Source organism: Scomber japonicus, chromosome 17 (assembly GCF_027409825.1).
Source record: "Scomber japonicus isolate fScoJap1 chromosome 17, fScoJap1.pri, whole genome shotgun sequence".
Classification (NCBI taxonomy): domain Eukaryota; kingdom Metazoa; phylum Chordata; class Actinopteri; order Scombriformes; family Scombridae; genus Scomber; species Scomber japonicus.
Genome location: NC_070594.1, coordinates 24,108,127 through 24,119,839, shown reverse-complemented (window position 1 = coordinate 24,119,839; position 11,713 = coordinate 24,108,127). Strand labels below are relative to the sequence as shown.

General features: G+C 38.3%; 1 protein-coding gene across 2 annotated transcripts; it reads right to left on the bottom strand.

The window, feature by feature from the left end:
• Nucleotides 1–273: 273 nt before the first annotated feature.
• Nucleotides 274–11,413, bottom strand: LOC128376762 (microtubule-associated protein RP/EB family member 3-like). 2 transcript variants are annotated; one of them, XM_053336593.1, is made up of 9 exons: nucleotides 11,366–11,413; nucleotides 8,208–8,275; nucleotides 6,982–7,106; nucleotides 6,702–6,847; nucleotides 5,403–5,562; nucleotides 5,242–5,283; nucleotides 3,844–3,980; nucleotides 2,426–2,578; nucleotides 274–1,900 (listed from the first exon to the last, which is right to left on the bottom strand). In XM_053336593.1, exons 3-9 carry the CDS (start codon nucleotides 7,100–7,102, stop codon nucleotides 1,832–1,834), a joined length of 828 nt encoding a protein of 275 aa, XP_053192568.1. In that variant the 5' UTR covers nucleotides 7,103–7,106; nucleotides 8,208–8,275; nucleotides 11,366–11,413; the 3' UTR covers nucleotides 274–1,831. The 2 variants fall into 2 exon arrangements, with proteins under 2 accessions (XP_053192568.1, XP_053192569.1); XM_053336594.1 differs by lacking the exon at nucleotides 5,242–5,283.
• Between the last annotated feature and the right edge of the window lie 300 nt (nucleotides 11,414–11,713).

Sequence of the window (11,713 nt, the reverse complement as noted above, 5' to 3'; positions counted from 1 at the left end):
TCCATTCAATTTGAGAGGAAGCTTAAACACTGATTACAGTGGACATCATACTGCTTCAATATGTTCATATTTTACAAGTCTATTGTACTTTTGTCTTCTTAGAAATACATCAGAAAAATATGTTCAAGTAGACAGAACATACTATGAATGTGTGTGTGTGTGTGTTTGTGTAATGTGAACAATTTGCAAGAATCCAATAGTAATTTGCATAAGAATAATAAATAAATGCAGATAAATGAGAAATACAGCAGAAACACATCAAATAGCACACAGTTTGTTGCTTTTATTGAACCTCAGAGCTTTATTTCATTCCAGCAGTAACTCCAAATGATGCGAGTTTATCACATGGCTGCCATGGCAACAAACATTGAGAGAGGCTTTGATGTTAATTTCTCTCAGACTGGTCCAACTAATGTCAATCACACTCAGCCTGGCTGCCTATCATAATAAACCACAAGCATAGTTAGTTTCTTGGCAGCCACTGTGGCGTTTTAACGCTATACAACATATGAAATCTGAATTAAATACGGCAACAGAAAAATAGAGATAGCAGCTAAAATGTTTAACTCAATTAACACGGTCAAACATTAGTATTTAGTAGTGTCTGTCTGTAGTATCTTTTAGTATTTTTTCAAAATATTTGTTCATTCATAGAATTCAAAGCCTGACATTTGTCTGATAAATAGGTTTTTACACTTACGTGCCCATTGAGGAGTTCAATGCAAATAAAAAACAAATCTACGAGATAAAAAAGTTGCATCTTCCTGTATCTTTCTGGCTGCAGCCAGTCACTGCATGTTGGCATTTTGGATCATTTCAGTCGGTTTGTTTCGCTACAATTAGTGCAAGACCTTCAATTTCCCCAAATCCAAACCACAATTTTCTTTTTTTTCAGAAACTGTATAGAGCAGAGTTTAAAAAAAGATAAATAAATAAAAACATAAATACATCATGCTGTCTCATAAACAAGCTGTCATAACCATTGATGAGCAAACCCTCTCTGGTGGGATAACTTGATGAATAAAAACATACTCTGTGATTTGTCTTTTTTTTAGGTTTTTTTCTTTTTTTTCAACCTTGGAATGATGACTTTTTTTTAATGCATCTACATGTGATCAGTTCAAAGTCTGTGATATGTCTGCTGGGCTAAACGTTGTACGTTCACATGTGCAATATGTTCAAAATATATGCATGTGCAGGCCTTTCTTTAAAGGACCATTTATAATCTCACCTCGTGTCATTTCCTGCCAAAAATATCCTCAATCTAATCACATTGTGTGGAAAACATCGTATGGTTTCATATATAAACTCTGCAGAGAACCCTGATGCGCGCGTGAGTGTGTGTGTTTTCACCAATCAGAGTGCAACGGTGAGAGAAAGTGACCTGCCTCTTCAGACACACCGATTGATAGCACTGTTGGCTCCAGGCTGTCAGTGCTGGATCCCTGTAATCTCATTGCTATTAACCTTAAACCTCTGACAGACTCTGCAGCCCTGCAGTGCAGCTGTCGTCTCTGCTAACAGGTGAGAAGCAGTCAAATAAGCCAACATAGGCTGCTGGGCTAGTCCAGACAGGTCTGGGCAAAGTGTCCTTTACTAGTAGGAGTTTTTGGAAGCTAGGCTGTACAAAAAAAAAAACACAGTCGTCATGGATATGGACAGCCTCAAACAAGATGGAAAAAGTAAGGAGAGATTGAAGAAATTAAAAGACAAGGGGGGAACGAAGAGGGGTGGGAGAAAGATGACAATTATGATTAGGGAGGTTAAAGGGTGAGGGAGCTGGAAGGAGGAGGACAGATGATCACAGATGGGGATGGTGAAGAGGATGAGCTCAGAACTCCTCCTGGTCTGCTTGTGCCCCTTCATCGATTTCTTCATCATCTGGGGGTGCAAATCCATCCTGCAAAAAAAAAAAAGTGTCAGGTCTTAACATGTGAGCCTGTTCGATCGCTTCTATTTTGTCCCTCAGGCCTTGAAACTTCACTTCTAAAATAGGTAATCATCAGTCCTCTATTGCATCTTACACATACTGCTATTTGGTATTTGTTCTGTGTGAGTCATCAACACAGTTAAATACTAAATGCTGTGATGGATCAAGGGCAAACGTCAAAAAAAGAAAAGAAGCTGTGATGAATGAAAGACCCTCACATAAAAAGACATATAACATTACAAAGAATTGACTCAAATATGATCACAGAGTTAAATCAACACTTCTGACAGTCTGAGATAAAAGTCAACTTTCAGTGTGAAGGAAAACAAATCAGGAAGCAGTCTTCTATCATTTATACACCAAAAATAAAAAGATGTGGCTCCAGAATGAGGTTGAGCTCAGGCAGATCCAGGCTGCTATTACTTCATGATAGTATGAAGCTGTAAACCTGTAATATTTTGTTGCTGCATATACAAGCGTTGATATTGTATTTACCTCTGTAGCGTAAAGTACTTCCATGATTTTGTTGATGACCGGGTTGGTTTCGTCTCCGCCGTCCTGGCAGATGAGCTCAATGTCTCTCAGCTTTCCGAAATAGAAGTCTCTCTCCTTCTCCAGCCCGTCTACAGTCAGCTTCAGGTCCAGCAGCTGTGTGTAGAGACAAAAATGATACAGAGGTAGGTCAAGAAGCTGAAGTCTCTAGTAATTACTGTAATATACCTACAAAAGATATTAGTGGTGTGAGTAACTACAGAGTGACATTAATTAAAGGCAAAGGCTATTTGCACCCCAGCACAATTAGAAGTGGATGCTATTTGTACCCTGGTATATATAGCAAAATGTTCTATTTGCACCCGTCTTGGTGTATGCTATTTGCACCCCAGTACAATTAGGAGTGCATGCTGCAGGACCGAGTGTTGGAGGAGAGCATCCTGGAGATATGCGGAAGACTCCTGTATCCCACTGAGACAGCGGGATAAATATACGTCTCTGTTCTCTTCTGTACATCATATAATCATTTCTGTCTGGTGAGATCTATCACTTCTCAGCGTGAAAAAATGTCAGAGCAGCTTGAAATGCATGTGTCTCAGGGCTAATGCCAGAGACTTGAGAGGTCTGAAATGTATTTCGTATCCATGACAACCATAGACTTGTCTGTCAAGATTTGATTTCCATCATATAACAAACTGAAGGTTGTAAATTCAGATATTTTTGGGTTGGATGCATTTACTTAAAGTTATGAAAATGAGTTTTTCCACTAAAAACATTATCAATACATAACTGCTGCTGCAAAGAATCGAACCTTTGTGTCTTGCACTAACGACAGATATTCTACTCATTACACCACGGGTTTGTTCCTACGTAGCAATGTGACAGCCCAATATGTTTACTAATACGGAAGATAGATATTGGCGACAAATAATTTCTAACTGACAAACTGACGCTTGTATGCGTTCACTGAGGAAAGATTATGAACAACTTTCCCGTCAGAAATGTCTTTAAAACAAACATTAGAGATGAAACCTTTCTAAATTCGCCCTTTTCTGCTGGCGTGGAAGATGAATATCCTCCATGTTTTCACGTTGTTATACGTCTAGGGTGCAAATAGCTCAGCTGCGTGGGCGAGGCTGTTTATACCAGGGATGCAAATAGACACTCCGTTAATTAAAACATCACTGCCATGCACTGCTATGATAGAGGAGGACAATATCTGTAAAACATCTTATTTTTCATTAATATATTAAATAAATGTTATTAACAGACTTTAAAATATGCTGAGTCAGACTCCTAATCCCTGAACCCTGTTGTGATGATGCATTTTTAATGGGTGAGCTGCACAGGGGAGCTGGCAAAGGTGGGGAACTATAGGTGGGTGTTATTAGAAACGGCTGAATAAATGACAGCAGTGGTACCTGCTGGTTGAGCTCCATGAGTTCAGCATCTCCTCCGTTGCGGGTCACAGGAGCGCTCCTGCGGGGGGCTGGCACATTGACCTGCCTCTGTGGGGTGGGGACAGTCTTCGGTACTGTGGGAGATGTTCTCATGGGGCCTGGAAGACAGAAACAAACACACACACACACGTATTTAGTATCCACTGACTCCAATAGGATCTATGCACCAGATTGGCTATAGATGCTTTTTTTTCAGTCGTCCGTCAGGGTTCAGTCTGAGTTAACAGGTACACTTTATTTTAAGTAGCCACTCATGCTTAACTTGCATTTTACATGCATAACTATGACCAGGTTACATATTTACTTTTTATGTTTTACATCAGTGTTTTCTTACATGTGTAAATAAATATGAGCTCAAACTTTACCCACTTCTAAAGTCACAACCGTTAACCAGCCTCTTCATGAGATGAGGAAAAAACAAAATGCCATGTCAAAAGTCGTAATTTCTATGATTATTTTCATTATCAATTTAACTGCTGATGATTTTCTCCATTAGTTGATTCATCATTTAGACTATAGAATGTAAAAAATAACATTTACAATTTCTTAGAAGCTTCAAATTGCTTATTTTGCCTGCCTAACGGCCTAAATTGTTAATGTATCTGACAAGGACAAATCTTCACTTTTGAAAAATTGGAATATATAAAATATTTAGCATTTTTGCTTGAAGAATGACTGAAACATTAATTGATTATTAAAACAGTTGCTGGTGCATTTCAATCATGACTATCAACTAATCAACTGGTCAACTAATCATCACAGCTCTAACAATCTCCTCCCTTTGCAGAGGTTTCCTCTTTAAAACACAATTACTTCTATCTCACAAAGACAGAAGTACAAGAGCAAACACACACATTCACAAACACGTACAGATTACTCCTTACTATGAAAATGCTATAATAGTATTTCAGCTATGAAATAGTTTGATTTTTTTTCACTTCAAAATACATCAATCAAAATCTCACTTGTGTATTTTTATCATTCTGATTATACCGATTTTATACTGCTATTATTTTTTTTAATTCCTCTGGTCAATTGTTCCCATTTTTTATATTGTCTATTGTCTCCTATTATTCACAGTTCTTGTTAACGTTCTTATAATTTATTGTTCTTTATTATTATTGGTGCTCTTCCTGTATCTATTCTGTAAATATACTGTGTAATATGCCTGTTTCAAACTTTGCAGCTACACACAACTACTGTGATGCATTCAATGCCCACAAAAAGTCAGAGCAGACCAATCCAGAAATGACACACTGAGTGAATGTGCGTATGACTCTCTGCAAGCATTGACAAACACACACAGATACACACAGACACACACACACACACACACATGCCAGATGGAGGGGATGTTACCTGAGCGAATGGGTCTTTTAGGTTTGTGGAGAATGGGTTCACCTGGGTTAGAGGTGGGGATGTGGTTGCATGAAGAGGTGACAGGCAATGAAATGAAGCATGTTTTCACACAGCTGACAGCGTCTTATACACTTGTGTGTGTATGTTTGTGTGTGTCGTACCTTGGCTGGGCGGAGGTGGCGTGCCATCCTGGCCCTGCCGTTGCTGTAGAGGGTCGTATTCTTTCCCGTCATAGTTGGCGTCGAAAAACTTCTTAAACCACTGAAGGAACTCAAAGTTGTCCTGGAACTTCCCCTTCACCAACCTCTCCACAGGAATGATCTGACGGACACGAAGGAGGAGGGAGAGAGAGAGAGAGAGAGAGGGAGAGAGAGAGAGAGAGAGAGAGAGAGAGAGAGAGAGAGAGAGAGAGAGAGAATGTGATGACAATCTGTTATGATTATTAAAACATAGAAAAGACCACATCTGAGTATGTATTTAATAGTCATGGTAGAAATGCCAAGAAACCCACTGCCCTGAAGACTGAGAGACGAACTTGAGATTGTGGGTCACTATTTTATATTTCAAATTGTAATTAGGCCTTTTTTTGGATAAAGTGATGAACAGAAACTAATAATAGAGCTGAAAGTGTAAATGTGCTATTTCAGGCTCCCTGGCGGCTAAAAGTTAAAGTCTCCTCCACTTTCTGCATCAGCACTGTGATGTGACTGACAGCTGGAGCATTTCTATGGCTTTGACCAGCATAAAATGATCCTATTTAAATTATCAGTACAACAAAATGAAAAACCATGTTAGAAAATATCTGGTTAAAAAAGCTGAAGTCTGCAAAATTGCAAGTTGAGAAGTTAAATACAACTCCCAGTGGTACATTGGTAAAAAAAAAAAAAAAAAAAAATCAATCTCTGAGCTTAAAACTCTGTTAAGTGCATCACTAACAACACAACTGGAAACATATCCTACAGCTTAAATCAATTATGAATTCTGGGTCAGATTTGGAATAAACAGAACATCAGCGATTACAGCATGTTGTTTTGATTAAAAATTCAATGATGCAGCTTTTTCAATTTGCTACTGCTGTGATTTGTACCTCTGACCGGATTCTGGTATTTTAGTCTTTGGAGCCTCTACTCCATCACAAATGATTCCCAAAAAACAACATCAGCCTATAGGATCGTTACATTATCCGTGAAAGTTCTGTGTAACATTGATGAAAAAATGGAAAATGAAATACTGAATGAGCGTATTATAAATAGTAAATACTGTAGTAGAAGTGTCTTTAACTGAGGGGATTCAGTGAGAAGAAGATATTGAAAAGCTATGAAAGGTGTAACATTAAGTACAGTGTATTAGTATTGTCTCAATGGCAATATGAAGGCCAAGACGGTAAGCAGGTGGTGTTTTCAGTGCAAGGACCCTTTTCTTTTGACGTCTACTTACTGCTTACCCAGCAGTGCTCTCACCTTGTCCACATTCATCCTCTTGAACGCAGCCTGTAAAACCTTGAAATTGTGAATGTATTCATGTTCCAGTTTAGCGTTGAACTTGACTTTCTTCATCAATATGCAGCCTGGAAACAGCATGTCCATGAACTGACAGTACGCAGCACCTGAAGAGAGCAGGTCACACAAAAACCACACATTTACTTCCAGAGCTTTGTTTGCATTTTGAATTTAATCACAGCTCGAGAGACGTGTGTGTGTGTGTGTGTGTGTGTGTGTGTGTGTGTGTGTGTGTGTTTACCTGAACCGAGTTGCTCAATCTTTGTATAGGTCAGCTGTAGAGAGTCGTTGACCCATGCTAACATGTCATGGCGACTCAGGTTCTCTATGGTCATAGAGGTGGAGTAGACATTCACCGCCATCCTCCTGCAACACACACAGAAAAATACTGTAAATGAGCAGTTTCTGAAGGCTTATAAATATTATAAGGGTAGTTTTAGATACTATGTTGTGCCAGTACAAAGTAGATATTTGTAAAGTGAGATCAAACAACACTGAGTCATCTATTGTCTGAATGGCATTGGATTCTGTTTGATTCATCTCTTCAGCCTGTCAGCTAGGAATCATATGAGATCTGTAACAACCTAAATGTGTGCATTATCAATATATTGTTCTATCTATCTATCTTAGTAATGTTTTCTGATGAGAAAACATTACTAACCTGATCTGATGTATGTTTTTTAAACTGTGGCAATCATATAACACAAACAATTTAAATACTTTCTTTCGAAAGAAAAAACTGTAACAAAGTTATAAAAGAATTGGTAAAATGTGACAGTGACAGGAAACAGGTTATTTAAAGACAATGAACCTCAGATTCCATAAATCTTCCTTTGATGATAGAAATACTGCACATACCTCATGATAATAAATTACAAAGGGCAGCCATCAAAATGTGATTAAAATAACTAAATCATGTGCTGGAGCCAATATGGATGTTGTTTAGTTTAGACTATATTTTATATATTTTTGGGGTATTAGTGCACTGAGGCCACAAGAGGGCAGCTAACATGTTGATGATGGGTCACGTGACAAAGTCAGGCAATGAATACACACAGGTGTGTTCTCTCAGTGGGAGATGTACTGCTTGTGACTGCAAAATGGAGTAATATAATAATATGAAGTGATAGAAAACAATAGGCTAGATTATACATATTCCATCAGTACTAATTGGATAAGGAAATCTACATTGGGCAAATCTACAATTACAGCTAAACAGAAGAAGCAAGACAATGAATTAAAGGTATCTGCATCAGGAACATATTATAGTGTTCAATTCACCACTAAAATTCATTCTTATTATATAATTTATAATATGTGCCCATGAATAGTCATATATTTTGCAAATGTAAGATAATATTATAGTATATATATAATATAATAGTATTTAACACAGCTATTAATTGACTGATTTGTATTTTTATGGCTAGATAAAAGAAGATAAAAACCAACAGACATGTTACTCACCTGTGCTGGGTGTGTGTTGGTGGAAACTGTTAAGATTCGGGTTGTGCTGGACCACCTTATAGAAAGATCTGGAGACACAAAGCATCAAGTGTGAGTGATCAGTCCTGTTCATATTCACACAGCACTGTGAACCTGTGAGGGGTCAAGACAGCAGAGTCCTTCTCAAGAGCACCTTCAAGGGCTTACAAGGAGACACAGCACAGATCACCACACAGCGTGTCACTAGTTCACTCACCGGGGCATTAATCTCTGCCTCGGTTAATCCTCTTCTACAGGTTCAACATGATGTAACTCATCAAAGTTCACAAAGAAGGTTCAGATCAGCGCGGTAAGTGAATCCAACAGGCAGAAAAACTCAATACAGCTAGGATTCATCACACTGACCGCCGCAGATAAGGAAACATCCAACAGGAGTGAAGCGTTTCCTGTCAACCGACCGACTCCAAAATCAACAGCGTGTGGGGCTGCTGTGCTGCTGAACCATCACTTCCTGACTGCAGGCCTTCACAGAGGTGACGCTGCCCAGCAGGGAAGTGCTGCTAATTTGGCTGCGACGGGTCAATGTGCCAGTTATGCCGGTCTTTACACAAAGTTCCCACAGTGTCCCGTCAGTGTGGAAAAATACTGCAGGAATCTACTTTGACTAATCTGTGGTTTGAGTTTGTAAAATGTTGATTTGAGAGTTTATTTTTCTTCCTGGCTGTTCATAAATACAGAAAACTGCACACACAGCAGAACAAACAATCCCCTCTAAATCCATGTTAACAAAGAGCAACAGTGTAATTACCTTTTTATTCATTGGTTGTCATTGTTGCTAAGAAGATTAAATGATTTCATTTCATTCTGACAGTTGATTAAGCAATTGAAGTTATTTTCCAGGCCAACATGATGCAAATCTACTGGTTTTAACCACTAAAATGTCAAGATTTCTAAAGTCATTAAAAGTGTTAAATTGTTGTTCGGACAAAAAAGACCTGTGATGTCATCAGCTCAGCCTCTGGGACTATCTTGTCTCATAAAATAAATAAATAAATAAAGTAAACCGCTGATGAGAATAAACTAAAAATAAATTATTACTACAGCTATGTGTGTTAATTATAGTGTCAGTGATTTATAATAAGATGCATGAATGTAAGAGTGTAACTTTAAACCTGGACTTGCCCAATGACTGACACACCTTCTCTCTATTTTTATTTTAATTTCCAAAACATTCCCTCCATCTTCAACACATCACACTGACTCTGTTATTGGAGTACATGTCTCTCTTCATAAAAACAAAATATATCATTCCTACCTCTATCTCCAACACAAGAATACACATAATACTTTATATGACAGCAGCTGATACCAAAGATTTCTGAGGACTTTTGAAAGCAGTGATTGAATTGAGATTCTGTTAGGGCTACAACCAACGATCATTTTCATTATTGATTAATCTGTTTATTGTTTTCTCAATAAATCAATTAGTTGTTTGGTCTGTAAAAAGTCTGACCTGGTGAAAAAATGTTTATCATTGTTTCCCAAAGCCTAAGATGCAACCTAAAATGCTTACTCATTTAAAAACTGAAACCATGTTAGATGTGGTCAATCTTCAGCTACATACCAGACACGCCCCTTTTTGCATTTGGTTGGAAATGTTCAAAATTTTTTTTTTTATGATCTCCGTCTCTGTAAAACCAGCACCTGCACATCTGTAAAATGAAATCATATGAAAAACTCCTTTGTGTGATCCTCTGCTGCACCTGCCTGTCATTCTTGGATTAGACATATTTTCTACTATAATAATATAGGTGCATGCTCAGAGGGTCATCTGCCAGTCCAAGAAGACAATTGTCTCACATATGCTGATAAACTAACTTTTACTGTCATCTCTAATTGGCACACCATATTCAATTTTCTTACTTTATTCATTGAAATGACTTACTTTGTGTTTTATTGTTGCCTATGTTGTATACACACATACTGTAGATGTTTACTACACATTTTTTTGTTTCTCAAAGATGACCAAATCTGTTGTTTTTTGTTGTTTGCTCAGTATACTATTCTGTTATCAGTTTAAAAACCCAATATATAACGTTTTCAAAAAAAAGAAAGCTGTCTAGAACCACAAAATATTAGTTGTTGTCTTTAAAAAAATACTCGAATAATTGATTATCAAAATAGTTGCTGATTAACTTTCTATCAACTGACTGATAGATCAATCGACTGATTATTTATTAACTACGTGAAATGGTTGACCCAGCTTATGATATAAAGCCTATGATATAAATGTGATTATATCTGTGCCCTATGCCCTTCACACGTATTAAAGTTAGTGACGCTGACTAAATACTATCGACTATGACCGCATCCTATTTGAAACCAGATCAAAATGAAGTATGTGATAAAAGTAGAATAACGTTTAACTGGTGCAACACCGGCGGCAGTAAAAGCATTATTACCGTGACACGGCAGCTAATAACGTTATAATAGCGTTATAACAGGTGAAAAAAACGCCCTGTGTTTGACGATTTACTAGTGAACTTTCTAGACTGATGCCTGTGTTGCACGGTTGCACCATGTTTGGTGACCCATCAGATTCTGTGACTTACAGTGTTGCTTAGATTTAAATGGACCGCAGCGTTAGGCATGAGGAATGACATGGTAAGGGTAATATAATATCATAGAAGAGTCATAGGGGGAAAAAACATAATATAAGAATATCAGTGTATGTCATATAATCTGACGGGTCACCGAATGCGGTGTAACGCCGGTCGGTCTGACGGCTCAGCCTGGCTGCTTTGACAGTTGACTACAGCCGCCGACGGTGCGACAGGCAGTATTGTAATGCTAGCTCCTAGCTGACTTCTGCTAGCGTGATTAAGTTGGCAGTTCATTATTATTGTTGACATTGGAGGGTTTCCAACTGATTTAGTGTCACCACAGCGATGTTAGCAAACTCAAAATACAAGAAAGTGCAGCTGAAATCGACTCTTCGAGCCTAACGGTACCCCCTCTGGAGGCCTTTTCGATCATAACGTTACACACGCACATTACTAATGTCACCGACGGGACGGTACAACTATTTATTTGAGACATGAGTCAACTTAGCAGTAAAATAAGCCCGTTTCAATCGTAAATACGCTTATTCTAACTTAAGTTGAGTTAATATTACTCACAGAAGTGCGACACTGTGCCGTTGTTTCAGATGATGGGCTTTCCGTTGCTACAACCCACAACCCCGACTATCGGCAAGTTGCGCGAGACCACTCCGACCTAAGCCGTTGGCATGTGTACGCCTGCGCGATGCAGTTGCAGGATTTTCACAGGACTTCTGGTGAAACTGGAGTCCTGGGAAGCAGCCATGACGGTGAAAGGGTCCCACAGCTTGTCTACTGCGGCTCATGCTTAATCTATTATGATTAAGCTGACCGGTGCTGCTTTTCCCTCCCTGCCAGAGGAACAATATAAATACCAACTATATAGTAATACTAATACTCAAGTTTATTTAAATAGCACTTATCAAA

What these genes read in the sequence shown, in the direction of transcription:
- LOC128376762 (XM_053336593.1), bottom strand. Translation starts at nt 7,102, where the DNA reads ATGGCGGTGAATGTCTACTCCACCTCTATGACCATAGAGAACCTGAGT. An exon ending in GCCACCTCCGCCCAGCCAAG is followed by an intron (nt 5,284 to 5,402) that starts GTACGACACACA and finishes CCTCTAACCCAG; the next exon opens with GTGAACCCATTCTCCACAAA. An exon ending in TAAAAGACCCATTCGCTCAG is followed by an intron (nt 3,981 to 5,241) that starts GTAACATCCCCT and finishes TCTGTCTTCCAG; the next exon opens with GCCCCATGAGAACATCTCCC.